Raw genomic sequence first — 19,390 nt, 5'->3', positions numbered from 1 at the left:
TGCTCATGTGCGGAAAGCTGCTGGCCAGGCTGACTTCAGCAGAAATAGAGTTTCAAGGGGAATTTTTGCCAGACTCTAGGCTTCTGCCCAAAGCAATGACATACAAGGAAATTAAAGCCACCGCCTGGGATTTGGGCACACAAGGGATCTTTTGTTCCTCTAAGAAAAGCAAGAAGCAATCAGCCAGGGCACCAGTGGCTGTGCCGGCTCTCTGGGCGATCCTGGATGTTCCCCCAAAGCTTTTTAGTCTGCTTTCAGGAGCACAAATGCCTTCTGCAGCACCCAAAGGCGTAAAACGCACCAACACCCAAGGCACCTCACCAGGTAGCATCAGGAGGATGGAGATCAAGACCAGAGGAGGAGATGGTCGCGTCACCCTGCAAGACAACGTGTCCCGAAGCACAAATTGCTTTGAATCACACAGCCTCAGCTATTAGCAATCACTAAATGATCCATCCTTCCACCACCCCAACACTTGACTCCGCTGCCTCCGGTAGCAGCACTCGGAGCAAATTAACTCCATGCTGTGTATTTTGCCTCAAACAATATTGTTTCAACGAACTGAACGTGCTTAGTCTCACACCAGCTATGCAGGGAGTTTCTAAAGAGCTGGTCACTGGAAAAATTAGAGGCTGTCACATATGAATTTTAATCGGTTGCCTTTTTTTAAGCTGCTTTACATGCAAGTGCTGCAAAGCAACTCGCTGCAACACAACCTCTTTGGAAGAAGCTTTCATTTAAAGAGGAGTTTAACACATGCCTTCCTCATGGCTAGTGTTCAGGTGCCCCTTGCCCAGCCCACCCACAGTTTTCTCCCCCCCCCCCTTTATTTTTCCTCCCTTTTTTTTTCCCCCATCCTTTCAAACTGGCATTTCCTGATGACAGGGTGATGCTAGACACGGGATCCAGCAGAGCTTTACAGCCGCCTGTGAAGATGCCTCCAGTCCCATCTTACGGACACTAACAGCTCGAGGCAGGCAAGAAAGCACAGGACAACTTCACTAACACCTGTAACACCAGCAAAGGTCTTTAAGTTCTGCCCCAGCACCCTGTCTCTACCTGGCAATGGCATACTAGAAGCCCAGAGGATTAAAAATCTAATTGCCTCCAATTTTTCTCACTTAACAGAGAAGCTTAGATTTTGCGCCCTTTTCCCATGGCACCCACTCAATCCCACTCAGTCACCTCCGCTGCATCTTCCCAATGTGTTCTGGGCCACTAATACAGCTAAAAGATACAGATATATTTATTACATACATTTTAGATAGAATATATATTTTATATGTGTGCATATTTTCTTTTTTGAGATATATATAGATTAAAAAAATATAAAAAAGTTGCCTTCTGCACTGGAGAAGAGCTAATCAAGGTGACTTCACGGTTCCTGATTACGTCCTTGCTCTGTTTGTCCTCTAAAAATATGACACACCTTGTAGCCTTTCTTATCCAGGTCTTCACGAAAAGGTAGAGAGGTTTGCCCTCAGAAGACCACTGCAACTTGAAATCCCGCAGCAAGGGAGAAGCTGGCACCATCTGCCCATTCACATGCTCGCTTCAAGCGTGCGCTCTTTGCCTGCGGCCCCAGAAAACATCTCAAGCACCATTTCAGAAATGCTTTTGGGTGTTGTTTTTTTTTTTTTTTTGAAGGGTTTATTACCCCAGTGAAGTGTGTGATCTCAAGGAAGCAGTTTAATGAGAGTCAGCTAAGCAGGTTCTGCTCTGCCGCACAAATGCATTAGTATTATCCCACGTACGTATATAAAAGCACAAAAATGACGAAGCCGCTCGTTGCAAAACTTGGAGATGACACTCCAACCGGACAAGCTCACACAGCAACGACTGCTCGGTGGCTCCAGCGAGTTATTTACTCGGCACCTTTTTTTCCTCAGTGATGTTGCAAATAACATCAGCTCTTTCCAAGCAATCATCCACAGGGAAAGCTTGTTTTGCCTGTTTGGTTTCTTACTCGCATTGAAAGAAAACCAGAGAAAGTCAAACAAAATGCACATCTGCATTATTATTCTCACTTTCCTACGATGTGATTTTCATTTAATTTGTTTTTAGAATAAATAATTCCTCCTCTTTTTTCCAATACGCCAGCCTATAGGTGCATATACAGACACAAGCACACACGTATGTAGATAAAGAAAGAAACAAACCCAGAAGGATAGCCACAGACTGGTTTCCTGCTCCCAGTCACGTTGCAAGTTTGACTTTCTGAGATTGCAGGTTTGAGTTTTATTCCTGGTCTACAGGACCCACCAGGCACAACACAATTGTTTAAAGGCTAAGACAGTGCAAAACAAGTGATTTTTCTTTTTTTTTTTTGTACCTGTTCAGGTTTCACATGCTCCAAGACCTTCATCCTGATGGCTGAGCTGCCCCAGTACCCGTGTCCCACCACGCTCACGTGCAGAGCTTCGGAAAGGAGGCATCTCAGAGCCAGTAATTCACTTTAAAAAAAAAGGCAAAACGACGTTCTGTCCAACACAACACATCCATCACTCATGAGACATGCCATCCACACACCCTGCTCAAGCAGCTCCACCGCTCTCCCCCAGCACCACGGAGGGAAAAGCCTGGATCAAACTGCAGAGAGCCCAACGTCCACCCAGAAGCTTTCAGATTGAAGATACAGCGTGCTCCATTTTAAGACACATTTCAAATAACCAGGCAGATTCCTATAATCCACGTTACAACCTCCTCTTGGCCCCATTTGAATCCCTCTTTTGTACCCAAGCCTGCAATTACCGTAATACCAGCCCAAGACAGAGCATCAGAGCGGTACTGAATAGAGAGTGTCTTGTTTAAGTGCTTTGAAGGTGGTTATTTCCATGCCCCCTCGCAAACAGTGTTCCCTACCATCCACAGCCAGTTATGATTTAGATGGCTGGCTGTCAAAAGCAGATTTACTCTGACGAGGAGGGGAGCAGAGGCGAGCATCTCTGGCTAGAGCTGTCGGTTAGCCCACTGCCTGCAAAAACACGCGGGCATGTGGGGAAGCACCAAGTCTTCCCCAGCAGACAAGCAAGCTGTTGCCCTCTATTTTAGATGTGTGCCTAGGAAAATCCATGGGTCCTGTCCACGTTGGTCAGCAAACCCTGACCAGAAAACCATGCAGCTTGCTGCTCAGCCTGGATTCGTGTAACGAGGACACACTCCTAAGCCTTCCTCTTTCTCTAGACAGCTCCCCAGATTTTTCAATTCTTCCCAAAGCACAAGCACTTGCAGGAGGTCTGAACCCTGCTTGGGTACAACCCATCCGATCTCCACCCACAGCAGTGCTCCTCCAGATGCATTTCTGGATTGAACTCTGGCTCATCTTTGATCAGAAACGCATCCTAACTCACCACTTACAGCCGAGACGCTGCAGAAACCAGACTGAAACCCTTGGTAAACGGTTCTGTGATTATTCTTGCTATTAAAAGCCAGGGCTGCATACAAACCACAGCTAATCCACAAGGAAATCTAAACACGCTGTGTGAGTCCAGACAACTATAATAAAATGATCCCCAGTGCAACAACCTTCAGCTTCCTCTCAAATTCTCTTTTAGATCGTGGCTTATCTAGTAAGAACAAAATCCTGCGCCTGTCCTCAGCAACACAACTAACACAGAAATAAAGTAAAACTCACACCACGTTCACCTGATGAAGACGCTGCTTTGAAGGACCCACAAATATCTCCAGGTATTTACCAGAGTTACCTCCTAACTCAAAATCACAGCATCTCAACAAACAGGACCAACATTAGCAGCTGGGCTTACTCTGATTATCTCGCCAAATTATCTGAAATGCCGTTTCCCCCAAGCTATTAAACATGACATTTGCAGAGTGGTTTGAATTTCTTCCAGGAAACTCATCCAAGCAGCAGCAGCAGAAGGATCCCTGTCTGAATCACAGTTGCACCAAACCCGTGAGTTCCTGAGGACCATGGAGATCCTCATCAGCCTGGCAGTCTTGGCAGCCGGTAACAGGGTCAAGGCAGTAAGCAGAATTAATCAGAAACCCCTGACCTCAAAGAGATTTCAGCATGAAGCAGTTCTGCACCACAAAAGGGAGGCTGCTGCAGGAACCAAGTCTTGCATCTCGTAGAAGAGGGACAGAGCTACAGCACCCGTGGGTGAACATGGCCACCATGATGGGGAGATACCACACCGACTCAAGGATATAAAGGCATGAGAGAAGACACCGTATTCTCAGTAGACATGAATATCTGGAATTTTCACACTCAGAACCCAGGGGATGGCAGGGAGATGTGCCAGGGGATTAGGCTGGGCATTAGGGAAAGGCTCTTCCCCCAGAGGGTGGTGGAGCCCCGGAACAGGCTCCCCAGGGAGGCATCACGGCACCAGCCTGGCGATATTCCAGAAGCACTTGGACAAGGCCCTCAGAGACACGGTGTGAATTTGGGGTGTCCTGTGCAGGGACGGGAGCTGGGCGCCATGGTCCTTGTGGGTCCCTTCCAGCTCAGGGCGTTCTACAATTCTATGATTTTCCGTGACTTCACCTTAATTGCACACTTGCAATATTTAATTGGATATTTGCCCGCTTTTAATCCGACTGTTCGATCCGACCCGGCTGACTGAGCGCCCACTCACCTGGCCATCTGCTTATAGGCTTCCTCTGCCACCGCAAAGATGTGAGGGTCCATATCCCCCATGTTTTGGCCACTGTACGCATAGATGACATCTTGTTCGTAGATTGGCAGCTGCTCGTATGGATTGATGGCAACAAGTACAATACCTTCGAACAGATAAATAGACAGGTTTGTTACAAACCAAGCACTGAGTTAATACTTCAGGCTTTTTAGGGCTTGCGTTAGTTATTTCAATCAATTTTTTAAAATATGATGCTTGAAGGAAAAAAAATGAGAAGGGAATGGGGAAGGACTCCTAATTCTTATCTCAGCATCTCCTTCACAGTGCTATGCTTTGATAGCAAGGCTATAAGCTCCAGTACAGCTCCAGAGGAGGCATATGAAACCAGTGAGAAAAGCAAATATATAATCTTCATTGTGTGAAGCCAGACTTTGCAGAGTGAGAAGAACAGCTAAACAGTGCCTGAGCCATCACTTCGGAAAAGCAATTCCTATGCAACCTAAGCTCTGCTTGACCCAAACAAAATATCCAGGGTTTTCCCCTATCTTAAATTCTGGGTAAAAGCTCGTAACAAAGAAAGTACTCAAATCAAAATGAGATCCATAAGTCACAGGAAAGGAACACCAGAGCCTGCATTAAAGCTGTAATGCCTCTTTCCTCTCCAGCTCTAGGAACGCCATGCCTGCCCGGAGGAGGCAGTGAGCCCGCGAACTAATGAGAAGCAAAACCACGTGTGGTGTTACCTGTGTGCTCGAGGGAGCTGGTCTGCACCCTGCAAGAACTGAAGCACTGACAAGTTCCACCTCCGCAGCACCTTCAGGTTTTGCAGGTTTAAACTGCTATTGTAAGGAGCTCCAGAGAGCACGTGGCTGGTGGGAGTGGGTGCTGTGCTCCCAGCCCAGCCGATTCAGGGCTCGGGCACGCTCACATTACAGCAAGCCACAGGAACGCTCAGCCTGCGGCAAACGCCAGGATACGGTGACTTCAGCTACAACGAAAAGCAAAGGTCGGCTAAATCACGTTACCTGCCTCTGCGGGACATCAACCCAACAGCTTCACCGCACCATGCCCTGCTCCTATCTGTTTGCATCCTGGTGCTGTTAGGGTCATGTATCTCTTTCTCTTACTGACCAAAAACACAAACAGCCACAATAAGCACTTTTCTCCCCTCCTCAGCCACTTCATAACTAAAGCACAGGGTACGTTGCACCCAAAGTGCACTTCGTAGCTAGACCTACACTTGCTAAGCTCAAACAGCCAAGCCTAAACCCATGCATCTTCATTAGCACAATGCTGTGCTCAAGATTATTATAAACCCTCACAAGAGGCTGCACTAATGAAACCTCACTGATTTTGGATGAAAGCAAGCTTGCATCTGACCGGGAGCACACAGCAGCTGCAGAAGGCAGCAAGTTATGCCAATAGTCTAACCAGCATTAAATATTTAAAGCAAAGGCACCACAGTTACCAGCCACTGAGGTATTTCAAGGGTGCTTCTTTAAAGAGTCATCTCCTTCTGCCAAGTATTTCCTCAACAACCCTAAATTGCGACACTTAATCACAGCTGTACGTACCAGCCTTAACCCTGCCACACAAACAATCCCGTGCATTTCACTGTAATCTTGCAACTCATCACTTTGAGAATCGTTAGTCTGCATCACTGCTAGCAAGGTCATCTTGAATGTCAGCAAGAGGGTTCAACATTCAATATTCTCCAATGTAACCGAATAAAAATGGCTGAATTGCCTTTTTTTTTTTTTTTTTAAGGTTGCAATTTGTTGCCATTCACGCACAGGTAACTGCTGTCTTGAATGGTTTTGGCAGGTCACTCTCCCTAGGAGTGACGAATCCAAGTTCACACCTGCTCTCCTTCTGCTTTGATTTTAAGCATTAGATGGCCCCAAAGTCATCAAGAAAAGGCAGGAAACAACAGTGGAGCGAGTTTTTTTTTGCCATCTTCCAGGATGGAAACGTGTTATGGACACTTCTCAGTTGGATTGTATCTTTCTGGCACACTGCTGTTCTCCCCTGGTTTGCTAGGTCCTACTGTTTCCCCGCAGACAGCCAAGCACACGCAAAGTTGGCCTCAAACTCATCTGACAAGACGCTTCCACCAAGAGTCACCTACATGGACCACGAGCTCAGGCAGTTCACAGTACACCAACCCTCAAAAACCACCTCTGGTTTTGAAACCTAGAGCTTGTTGGCACACAATCGTGTCTCCCACCCACACCGAATTCACAGCCCCCAGACCTTCCTCACACCATTAGCCTCTGGCTTGTGGTCTCAAGGGGTTGCTATGCGGACATGCTCTAACCCACTGCTTTCCATCAGCTGAATGTATGGCCTGGACACTCACCACAGTACGTGTAGATGTGGTTGGACTCGAGGAACCTGACTTTGAGGTTGTGGAGGACCGCGGGCTCGTGCAGGTAGCTCAGGGCCGTCAGGTCATTCTCTCCCACCAGGATATCCGGATTGCGTAGGAAAGGCAGCTCATTTCCTTGGTGGTCAATAGGATATTCGTAGAGCTGAAGAGACGCATATGAGGGATGTGAGAACACAAAACCCAACAGCTCCTTTAACGCCTTATAATCCAAGCATAACTTCAGCTTGATGTGGCCGATATTAGCACCTCCTGCTCTAACTGGAATGAAAACCCCTTTATGCTACATGCTCTGGGCACCTGGATGATCCTGCTGTCCCACACTGCCAGGAGACAGGACATCCCCTGGTAAATGGCTTTGAGTTGGCCAACAAATGGTCCTGAGGGACACAGATGGACCATAAGAACCAACCCGAGCGCACTTGGATTGTTTTCAGGCCAACCTTGGGGCAAATAGCCTTTATCCAGCTCTGAGCAGTAGCAGGTACCATAGAGAAAACCACAGCTTCATCCGATCTAAACATCTTAATGCTTTTTGAAAGGCAGCTTCATTTCAAAATAGATTATATTCTTCCCACCAGAGGGATTTCTCAATTGATTTTTAATTCAAGCTACTTTTATATTCAAAACCTTACACCCTTTCAGGCAGAGAAGGACATGGAAAAGTAGAGAGTCCCTGCTGCTTCAATATCTGAAGAGCCAGGTTATGCCGTTGAAGCATATGGCTGCCCATATGCTAACTATTTTTGGCTCAACCCCAAATGAACAGCAAAGCCACCAACTGAAGAAAAACTGTATTTTTATCCCTTAACAGTGGGGAGGAAAAAAAGAATATAGTTGCCTGTGATGTTGCTTTCCACAGGGTGTCTCAGGAAGGGATCCTGATGCTCCCTGATCCCAACAGAAGACGGGAATCCCAGTTTGCAAGCAGAAGAGAACCACAACCATTGCAGCGGCACCGGACTGCAAACAGCACAATAAGAGCCGACCCGAGTGTACAAGGACAGGCTCACACAGCACATCTGACAACGTCAAGCTTGTTTTGTCCTCCAATTCCACGTTGCCAATGCCAATTTTCAAGAGTTTGCACTCAGTCTCACATCTTAATGGCAAAGACACCAGGGATCCCTTGTTATATTTAAAAATCAGCTCTTCATTCAGAAGGAGTACTCTTGCATACAGAGTACAGCCAGAAACCACAAAACCCATGGAAATTCACCTAAAGCACAAGGACAAAAGAGAAGCACTAAACAGTTGGGTAATGCATGTTGGCTGTCAGGAACAAAAGCCTTTCAACAGTTTCAAAACCCCTGAAGATATGTACGGTCGGTATCCCCATCAGACGCTCTCGTGCGCTGCTTCCCCTCGCTAAACCTTTTCATCCCAACGTTACTTGGGTCTAGGCAGGGTTTCATACGGAAGAGCATCAAGCAGGGGTCTCAGAGCACCGGCAGGAAGCAGCGGTCTCTTGCACAACCCCAAAATGAGATGTTCCTGCGTTTCACTGTGACAGTCACATGCTTATTAAGCTACCATCTACAACACCTGGTAATCCTTTAACCTCCTTGTACTTTAATGTTGCTGACCTTAAACTCAGCTGTACAGAAACACTAGACCTTGCAGGACTTGTTAGCCCCGTTCGTTTCCAGGGAAATATCCAGATTAAAGAGAAAAAAACCAGCTTCTTGCAAAGGCTTGCGCACTGCTGCTTGGCTTCTCCAAGGTTTCTATCTTTGCCTCAGGAACAAGAGAAAAAGCATGTAAAAAAACCTGCAACAAGGGTCATCCCCGCAGCATCTGATGCCACTGGGAGACAGACAGCTGCTGCACGGAGTGATTGGAATTCACTGAATTCATGGTGGAAATACGCCCGTCGTGAGCATCACACTTGCATCGTGAGCATGAAGCATCATGTCAGAGAAAAACATATGCTCAAACTATGTGCATCTCCTCATTGAGATTTATCAACATGGATGAGAAGAAACAGCCTCAAATTGTGCCAGGGGAAGTTTAGGTTGGAGATGAGGGGAAACGTCTTCCCTGCCAGAGCGGTCAGGCCCTGGCACAGGCTGCCCAGAGAGGTGGGGGAGTCACCGTCCCTGGGGGGGTTCAAAGGACGTGCAGCCGCGGCCCTTGGGGCCATGGTTTAGGAGGCCTGGGAGTGTTGGGTTGGGGGCTGGCCTTGATGATCCTAGAGGTCTTTTCCAACCTTAATGATTCTGTGATTCTACAGAGGGGAAAAAAGCATCTCTGAGAGGAACATCATCCATCTTTTCACCTCCTCAGAAAGCTGCCCTATGCTGGAACAGCAAATTGGGGAAGACAATAAGCGTGGGCAGAGCTAACCCAGGAAGACCCAACAGCACCATGTGCTGGGTGCAGATTTCAACACAAAACTTTCTTTGCAAACCCGGCACAGTCACATACTGCAAACAGCCCGCGCTTGCGCTGCTCGGAAAGAAGAATTGTTTTGATGAACAGCCTAATCAAGCGTGTCTCATTTCTGTTCTCCATCTTCCCATTAAGTAATAGGGTGAAAATATTCCCTGCAGTATGGAAATGGTCAGCTGGCAGGGGATGTGAATTACTCACCTTCCTCAGAGCACTTTCAATTTAGAGAAGGTGGCCTCTTAACTCTTTTAGCAACCGAGCAGATCACCCTCTAGACAATTAAGGAAACCCCATCTGCTCAGTGAAGAAAGCTTGTTTAGGTGGAATTCTTCATGAAAAAAATTATTTATTCTTCCTGCCACACCAGGCGTCACATCTGGGAGATGCACCTCGTGGTGGACACGTAGCGTGGCTGCTCCCTTCCCACAAACCAGCCAAATTTTGCAGCTGATGCGAATGCCACCGTTAATTCCATCTGCAATCCCTCGCTTGTTACCCGGCGTCCCAGCCCGTGAGCTTTTTGTGCGGGACAGAAATCAGCTGCTCTTCCCCAGCCTCCATCCTGCTTTGGGAAGGATTTATCACTGGCTGCACACATGCCGTGAGCCTGGGCTGTTTGTGCATTTAAAAGCCTCGCTTGCTAAAAAACATCTACATTTAAATGAGTTTCTCATTTTTGTCTTTTAGAGCTTTTTTACTTAAAAAAAAAAAAAAGGAGAAAAAGGCGTTTTATGTAAAATTATGCTTAAAGAGAAAAACTGAGGCATGGAGAAAGCTGTTGCGCAGCAGTCGCTTCTGCTCTCTATGTGATTTTTCCATCGGTACCCAAGTTTGAGTACACGCCACCAGCCGTGCTCTTTCCAATTTGTTCAGCAGCAAAAACCATAAACTGATATTTCTAACATACTGCTGCTATAAAAAAACCACAACCTTATTCTGATATCACAGACTATTACAACTTTGCCAGAGGATGAAGAGAGATGAGAGGGGTCAAGGGCTTTTCTCACAACCTACTTTAAACACAAGTGTCTGGGGAGGGAGCGGACACGGAATAGCTGGAAGCGCTAAGGCAATAAAACACATTTAAAAATACTTCCTAAAAAAATATGAGATGGCTCAGGCTTCTTCACACATTATTTCTAAGTTTTAGATTACTGAGAAGAATAACGACATTCAAGTGCTTACAGTTTCATCTTCAAGTTTCAGATGAAGGCTTTTATCTCCCTCTTTGTAATCCTTGATAATTTCTGCTGATCTCCAGACTTCATCAGGGTCAGGAATCCAAACTCTAGTGTACTGGAGAGAGGGGAAATAAAGAAAGAAAAAGCTTAAACACAAGGAAACCTCAGGAAATTAAATCATAAATAAATTAATTCACCATGGATACAATCCCACACTCATTGTAAAGTCAGTGCACCTAAATCATTTATTTCAGTCCAAAAAAGAAATATTCTAATTTTAGGTTTTGGGGTAAATTACAGACCAGAAGTCTGATTTTTCCATCAGACTTTCAGTCAGGCTTCTTCTGGACAAGGTGTACACTGGTTTATTACCAATCTAACAAAGCGGGGTACAGACTCAAGGTAAATGTGAAATTTAATTTCCCTGAAAAAAAAAAATCCAAGAGCCTTCTAGAAGTTTTTATGAAACAGCAAAACTCCCCCAGCAGACCTTACACCAAAGCGTATTTCTTTGGCACAGAACAACGATAGGTTGCTTCCCACAGAGCAAGCCTTAACCTAAACCCACCACCATGGAGCTGAGCAGGCAACAGAAGGCACCAAAGCCGACTTCTTTGGCTGGAGGAGAACCTGCAAACAGGTTTCAAGGGTCTGGAAAAATGTTTAGATGCACCATTTAACCTTTTCAGCATCTCTAAAGTTCACCCTTATGCCTCCGGAGAGGAAATCCCAAAGATGGACCAGCCGAAGTGTCCACAACAGGACAAAACCCAAGAGCGAGCAGCACCGCTCACACGTAATGAGATTATGGTGTTACTCAGAGCCACAACACCTCCTGCTAATGGGATTTACTTCGCTATTATAATGCAGAAATAAATACTCTGTGCAAAGCGCACGCACACCCCCGTGCCGAGCAAGTAACTGTTGTTGTGCTGAGACCTCCAGTACTTGCTCTCAGGAGTTGGGACAAGCGCACTGCAGACCCAGCAGTAACGCTGCAACCTCCGGGCATGGGTTTCCCTCACCCTCTACATCCACCTTTCCTTTTGCCAGAGCAGGCACCAGTTTCCCTGCTCATGGGGCTGCCGGGGCAAGGTCCTGAGAACAAGGAACCCAAAATTGTTCCATCTCTGCAAGGAGTCACCTTGACTTGGGCTTTTGTTGCTGCACATGGACCCGTACAGCCAGCCTGATGCTGGACCGCGCCAGCCAACGTTGAGTGAACAGGAACCCTTCAACCATCACTTACTTACTGGCGTTTGCGGGGTCATGTCTCCCCCAGCTCTTCCTGTTGATAGAATAAGTTTACATAGCTCTTATTTCATACACAAAACACAAGGAGTTGGGGGAAATCCCAGCGACCCAAGAGTTAAAGCAGCAGCAGCCAACTAACAGCCTGTTCTGCAGCTCTAGAGCAATAGATTTTTATATGTATCCTGTGTAATGATTTTTAGAGTTGCTCAATAGCTACAGCAGCGGGAACCCTCGGATGTTAATGGAGCTAAACAAATATATTGCCAAAGCAGCAGTTTTATCAGGGAGGGGAAAAGAATTAAAGAAATAAATAGCCTTTTCTCAATATACAACCTCTAACAGCTCACAGGCCTTCAGTGCTTTCCCTGCCACGGGGAAGGGAGGCTGCCAGGGGGAAGGGGCCGGTTCAGGACCCCCAGCCCAGTCTCCCTTGTCCCCTCCAGAAAGTGGCGTTGCAAGAGATGTAACACCCCTGCAGCACGGCCAGGAGCCCCATCTTTGGTCAGACCTTGAAACAAGGTGCAGCTGGCAATGCACCACTCAGCTTTCCTCACCCACTGCACCTCGCCCCAGTTTCTCCAGGCTCCGACACCATGGGAAGGGCTTTACAGACCATTGCTGCAGCTCTCACCCCTCCTGCAAAACACCTCGCCTGCCTTTTCGTCCCCACCATCGTGGTTTCATCCAGTGCCAGCTCTCTCCTGGCAGAAGAGAGATCAAACATGCTCCAGAAATGCCCAAAATAGCTGGGGATCAGGATGTACCCAGATCAAGGCAGCCTCAAAAACAAGACATTACTGGTCTTGGCTGGAATCCTGCAAGTTCTCCACCTGCACATGGCGCTGGGCTGAGCCATGGACCTGCCTGGACAGACAGATGCAGAGAGGTGCACGTTGACCCCAGAACAACCCTAAAACCACTGTGGTGCTTGGTGGATGAAATTTGGGTCCACCTCCAGCAGCAGTAAGAGGTCACACTGGCCATGGTTGGCGATGAGTTGCTGAGAGGGGCCAAGAGCCATCCAGTGCCCGGGTGCGATGTGGGAACCACTGGCGGAGGGCAGCAGCTCTCAGCATCCACCACCTAGGGATGGACTTACAACCTGGTGGTGAAAGACTTCACGTCCCACCAGCCATCCCAACCACAAAACTATAGAATTTCAATAATAAACCTGATTCTCCAAGGCTCTTGTGCATACACACGTACACAAGAGGTTGCACAGCACAGAAGGCAATAAGACGTAGGTGTTTGCAAGGTGTCAGAAGCCCTGCGGGTCACTCATCCCCAGCTGGGAGATCCCAAACGCGATCGCTGCTCCAGCACAAGCGCTCCCCACACCGAGCACTTCCTATCCTCCTAAATAGCTGCGGGCTGTTAGAAAAGGCTGTTATGAATGCATTTTCCCAAGCATCTATAATGCCATCCTCTCGCGCGTGCATGCACACGCACATCCAAAAAGGGGGACCACCTTTTTTTGTTGTGCATTTTCACCATCATCCCCTCCTCGCTCCCAGCAGAGATGCAAGTGCTCAGCCCTCCAGGCAGGGCAGGCAGCTACACAAACCCGCATCCAACCCCTCCCTTTCACCCGTAAATCCCAAGTATTTCAAACCATACAGAGCTGAAATAAAAGCACTTTGTCGTTCTTAGATCTTTACAAGGCGAGCTTTAATTAAAACCTCCCGAGGCTTGGAGGCAGCCCATGGTGGGGGCACGCTGGAGCACCATGCCTGCCTTCCTTGCCTCCGACTTCTGCAACCCACTCCCTCCAAAGTGGCTTCACACGCTGTACGCCTGCCAATTAAATTCATACAGATAAGAGCCACCAGGTCACCAAAACAATTCCCCCAGGCAGGAATGCATCCTTGTGAACCTCTACTTCCACAATTTCACCCCTCTAGTATAATTATTCCACTTTACATGCCGTGTCCTGGCTTCACTAGCTTTAACAACCTCTTGACCTTCTGGAGGATCTTGTTATAAAGGGAAAGGGCAGGTGGGTCTATCTCAAAGCACTAGGACCGGTGGATTAGCCTGACCTCGGGCTCAGGAAACACAACCCTGGCAGATCACAACCTCCCAACACTCCAGTGTCTCTGTCCAGGAGAGTAGAAAGAAAAAGCATTTCTTTCATCCTCAAGGATGCCTTCGAACACGGTGTTAGCATGAGTCGGACACGGCTCCGCATGTTCAGCCTCTCATGAAAAAAGGGAAAAATTTAAAGATCTGTTTTGGTTTTTTAAACCAGATTCCCAATAAACCAAAGTGATTCAGTGCTCTCACAGCCTCTCGTGTTATTCCATCCAGATTAAACAGAAGCTTAATAAATTCAATCCCCACCTCCTGATTTGATGTAAATTTTAGCAGGCTGCCGCTACGGACGCGGATTAAAACCGGCAGTAAATTAGAAGAGGCAGGGTTTGTTTTGCTGTTTGAAAGCCCCCAGTGCCAGCCAAAGTCACTCCCAGCAAACCATCCCCAAGCTCCTGGTGATGTGCTCGGTGGCTGCTCCAGCACAGCGGGAAGGGATGCTGGTGTGCACAGAAGGAGTTACACCGGTGCGGACGGTGTATAATCTTCCATTAAATTAAGAGCGTAATTTTCCATTACATTAAACAGATAGCTAATTTTTAAGCATTTTTTTCTTAGACTGGGCTGTTTGGTGGTTGCAACAGTTTTTGCGGCAAGCCAGAAGTCAGCAAATCCATCTTTATTATTATTGTTTTTAAATCCCCCGAGTTATTTCAGGAATGGCAATACTCACAGCTGACCCTGGGAAGTTTTCATTGCTCCTGGGTCAAGGGCATTTTTCCAGGGGCATCCTTCCAACTTCTGCAGCCCAAGGGAGGGCACGGCAGAAAACCTGCAATACTGGCGAGACAATAGCATCGACCGCCTAGCAATTAGGAATTCAGTAACCAAGATCATGGTATAGTATCTCACAACCAAGGTTCTTCCAGACAGGTTACTTTGAAACAGGCCAATAACAACTCTTCAACTCTCACAAGCCATCCAGAACTAAAATGAAAGTTTTCCCAAGTAAAAAGAGCAAAATACAAGCTCTACCTTAAATTAAAAAAGGTCATACCAGACAGCACGATTTGGGGTTTGGATCTAATTTTTCTTCCCCCCTCCCTTATTTTTTTAAACCACTACAAAAGATAACTCCACAAAGATAATTTAAAGAGGCTTTTGCAGCAAAATAAACCCAGAAGACTCTCCTTGCCACCACTGTGCATGTATACTAACAGCATCCCCTTCCAGCTCTGCACTAAAATAAATGAACTTCTCTTCATTAATTTACACTGGGTACGTAGTCCTAGGCTGAACTGGGGTCTCCGCTGTATTTCTGCTCTCCCGCTGACATTACGCCTACCACCAGAGGATCCCACAATTAGCAGGCGGTTATTTAGCTGTGCTAAATGTGCTTGTGCAAACCACCGCGCTTGTCAGTGCCCGGAAAGAGCCGCTCGATGGGTGCTGTCAGCTTGGGGGGGGGGGGAGGGCACGGAAAAACAGCGGCTTCGGGGCTTTCCTGGGTGCTTTGTGGCCTTAAAAATCCCTTCTGCCCCACTTGGCAGTGACTCAGGAGAAAAATCTGCTTCGCCCGTGATGCAGCACAGCACAGGCGAGGTGCTTCAGCAGCAGGGCAAAAACCTCTCTGTTAAGGGACTTGTGGATCATTAACTTCTTTATTATTATTTACAATATTGAACATCGGGGCAGATGGCAAACCATAATCCTTCCCTTCCCATCCTCCAAACGAGATTTTCATCCCAGGAGTGATTTCTCCCCTGCCCGACAGACAAGCAAAGCCCATATTTAGGTCAGAGCTCCCCAAGCTGTGCCGTGACCCCAGGACCCGCTGACCCCTGCGTCTCACCCCACGCTGGCTTCTCCGTTAGCTGCCGGGTACCGCTGGCCAGCAAACCCTCCCGAGGGTCAGGAGGGGATGGCAGCAGGTTTCACCGCTTGCTACAGAGCAGGTCGGGATGCTCCGGTGCTGCACACCCCCTCCACTGCCTAATTCCTGCAACACCGGTACCCAATGCTGGGTCACCGAGCACCCCCAGCAAGAGCCCAGCATCCAGGACCTCTAATAGGAAAAGACCCACTTCTTCCTCACCCTAAAAAACCCAAAAAGACTGAAAGGAAAGGTCGTGACTGGCACATCAATATTTCAACACACAGCAGGGGACACACACAACCCCAATATCATGCTCAAGGAGTAGGGGGAAAAAAAGTGGTTTATTTGTTAAAAAAATCAAAACAAAACACAAAAACCTCATCATTTTGAGCCATAGAATGCAAATATTAACTTGCTAAGAGTGTTAAACGAAAAGGGAAAGACAACAGCAGGCTGCAGAAGCACCTCTAATTCCTCAAGATGAGAACAAGCAAGTTGCATGTTTCCCAGGACTGATAAAAACGCACAAACCCAAACAGCTGAGCACAATTTACACCGTGCCTCACATTCCCCATCCTCCTCATGTTATCAGCACAGAGACAGACCCAGGGAAAGCACACCAACGGACACCCAGACCATGCCCGCATCAAAGCCAGGCTCCTAAATTTTGGGGAGCTTCTCTGCTCATCCCAAAGCGCTGCAGGGGTCGCTGGATTCGAGCTAGCAAAGCACATGCTTTGCTGATGCCTCCTAGGTACCGGGATATTTTCCTCCACCCTGAAAAGCTGTCACACTCACGGATGGCTCCACGTCTCCCACCAGTGCTAAATCTGCTCTATTTCTCTTTGCTGAATTTTATTCCCCTGTCCAAATTAATCCAGATGACGATTTGCATAAAGTGTCACAGCAGCTGAGCAGTGCTCAGCTGCTCGGACAGGCAGCATCTGCAGCATTTATCCCCCAGCTCGTTAACAGCATTTCTAATGAAGGGGGGTTGAAAAGGCTTCGGTTTATCACTGCACAGGCCTCCTCTCACCAGCAGCAGAGGTAAAACTAGCACTGAGCAAAGCGGGGCTGCAGGCGAGCCCCGACACTAAGCGTACCCCCAGTATTTCCATCCTGAAGGCTTTGCTTTAATTAAACATGATTTCCAGGATGATTTCCAGGACCAATCAATAGTCTCACATGTAACTAACAGCCAACTCATGTTTTCCCATCCCCTCCCCTACCATTTTTTCCCGCAGCGTCTCAGCGACACTTGTTACTGCAGGCTTAATTAAGACTGATGGGTTCAGTGCCAAGGTCCCGGGTGCACAAGCAGCCCCGCTCTCACCGCAGCAATGGGCTGAAATGCAAAATCCTTCTTGCAATAAGCCATTAGATGCTGCAAAACCAGGTAGAGGCCCAGGGTGCTTTGGGGCAGTGCAAACAAGTGATTTTGTCCTAATTTGGGGGGAAAAGCAATCCCCTCCCGGGCTGGGGAACAAACCCCTCATAGGTTGAGAGACCGAGATTTGCTCTGGGCAGTGCAACAACTCTTGTATTTTTACTTTGCTCCTCTATTCTTTAAGAAACAACACAACCAAACCTCTCTGCCAAGATGAACAAGACTTCACCCACAGGGGATGTGCATTATCGCCTGCATCTCTGCTAAAGAACCATCTCACAGCAGCCTGAGACGTTACAGGAGGAGGGCTGTGCCCATTTAATTGGAGATGGCAGCACTCAAGGACTCAATGCCCATCTCCTCCTGCAACAGTGCCTTTCCAGCCTCGCATCAGGTTGAGCACAGGAGCCCTTCGCTTTTGGCTGCTCTGAAGAAGCACTAGCGAAGGCTGAGAGCTGGCAGTGGGACAGGCAGGCTGCTGCCTGCTGCAAGGATGCAGCCAGGAGACTGATAAAATCACAGGGTACAAGGCAGGGCTGCCCCTCCAGATGTCTTAAGCCTGGATTTAAAGCACGTGCTCCACTGGAGGATCTGCTACGAACCCTGGCAAAGCCCCTCCAAAACTTAATACTCACCAGCATTAGAGAGATGCACCAAGAGACACGAGCCACTGGTCTGCTGGGTGGGAGACCTTTCTCCAGGTCCTGTCCCAGGAGCACCAGGAGTAGGAGATCACCATCCCAATGAGCCCAACAAGCACAAATTTCTCTTCTATCAGGCCTGGCTCACCTCTGCAAGATGCCCACCCTTTGCTCTACAAGACTCATCCATCCATCCAAGACATCACCATCCAGTCTCTGCCACATTGCCAAAAAGAGGGATGCTCTGCAAACCCTCTAAATCACTGCCGAGTCCCTGGGGAAGCACAAAAAGCGTGGTGCTGAAGCCAACCCAAATAATCACGCACTTGACTTGCAGCTCCTCCTGGAAGAGCGGCAGGCATCGGGGCAGCAGCAGTTTGGAGCAGGGGGCTCAGCACACTTCCCAGGCATCTCCCCTGGGTCCAGCACCCATGGGATGCTCACAGCCACACTCCAGCACCATGCACCTGACCCAGCTTCTCCAGTGCTCATTACCTCTTCTACCAAATCATTAATTTAAAAGAATTGCCACATTGCACAGGATCAAGAAAAAAAATCCTTGACCTGGTGTCTAAGGGGAATCAGGATGAGACCCATGGTCCCAACGCAGCCATACTGGCAGGTTTTTTTTATTCCAGTAAGGGTTACCAGGGTTTTACAGACTTGTTTTTCCTCTTTTTTAATTAAAAACCCATGCAGGGGTCAAGTCTCCCCGTAGGACAACTTTCACCAAACAGCCTGTCATATTGCAAAAGTTAAATCCTTCCAGGCTACTTCCTGCAAATCCCTGTTGATTAGCATTAATTACCCTTCTCTCGACTAATTCTCAATTAATCAAAACCTTGAGCATTACTGTCGTGTAATCTTGTCGTCGCAGTCCCGTTTTCCGTCTGAACTCCACGTAAGAACCTTGATGAACATAGGCTGGATCCAAAAAATGCTCAATATACACCATATTCATTTGATTATTAATGAAGTAGTTTAAAAATGGCCTTTCACCCCAGGTTTTCACAGTCCTCTATCTACAGCGTAGCCTCACGATGCTTTAGGGAAACTCAAGCATGTTCCTTCCCCAGTGCAGTCACTACCCTCCATTACATGATTTTATATTAAAATGATCCCAGGAAGAGCCGGGCACAACAGCACAGGGCAGGGCAGCCCCAGCCACAGGACACAGCCAGGGGACACCAGGAATTTCAGCCAGAAAAATTAAAAACAGGGGCCGCTTCTAGGCTGTAATTGCAGTAACACACGTGGCATTCACAGTGTCACAAGCACCTTCTTGAAATTCAGGGTACACGCCACCTCGCCCGCCGCTCAAGCACTCAGCCATCCTCCCCCCACCGGGCACTGCCATGCCCGAAGAGCACCGCCAAAATCTACCTTTAGTTGTAGAGCAACCTCTCTGCCAGACTGGATTTTCAACCTTATTAGAAAGAAGTAATTGGATTAATCAACCTGTATAGTTATCCCTCACCTCGCCAGAACTCAGGCATCAAAAACCCGCCTGGAGCATCACACCGTGCACGCTGAATTCAAATGGGGTTTGACCTACAGTTGTATTTTGGGGACATTTCTTCAGCCCTTTCCAAGCAGAGGGGTGTGCTGGAAAGGCCCCTGGGCCACCTCTGCATCCTCTTCCTTA

The 19,390-nt window shown here is 47.8% G+C and overlaps 1 protein-coding gene across 1 annotated transcript in view; it reads right to left on the bottom strand.

Annotated features, from left to right (window-relative positions):
• The window catches only part of MYO5B (myosin VB), a 157,602-nt gene that overhangs the window by 116,193 nt on the left and 22,019 nt on the right, over positions 1 to 19,390 (bottom strand). The window contains exons 2-4 of the mRNA XM_075077514.1: positions 10,561 to 10,671; positions 6,958 to 7,129; positions 4,599 to 4,743 (exon numbers count right to left, since the gene is read on the bottom strand). Coding sequence (XP_074933615.1) covers positions 4,599 to 4,743; positions 6,958 to 7,129; positions 10,561 to 10,671 — 428 coding nt within the window. The remainder of the gene's footprint in view (positions 1 to 4,598; positions 4,744 to 6,957; positions 7,130 to 10,560; positions 10,672 to 19,390) is intronic.

This window comes from Phalacrocorax aristotelis, chromosome W (assembly GCF_949628215.1).
Source record: "Phalacrocorax aristotelis chromosome W, bGulAri2.1, whole genome shotgun sequence".
Taxonomy (NCBI): Eukaryota; Metazoa; Chordata; class Aves; order Suliformes; family Phalacrocoracidae; genus Phalacrocorax; species Phalacrocorax aristotelis.
This window is presented reverse-complemented; position numbering and strand designations above follow the sequence as displayed.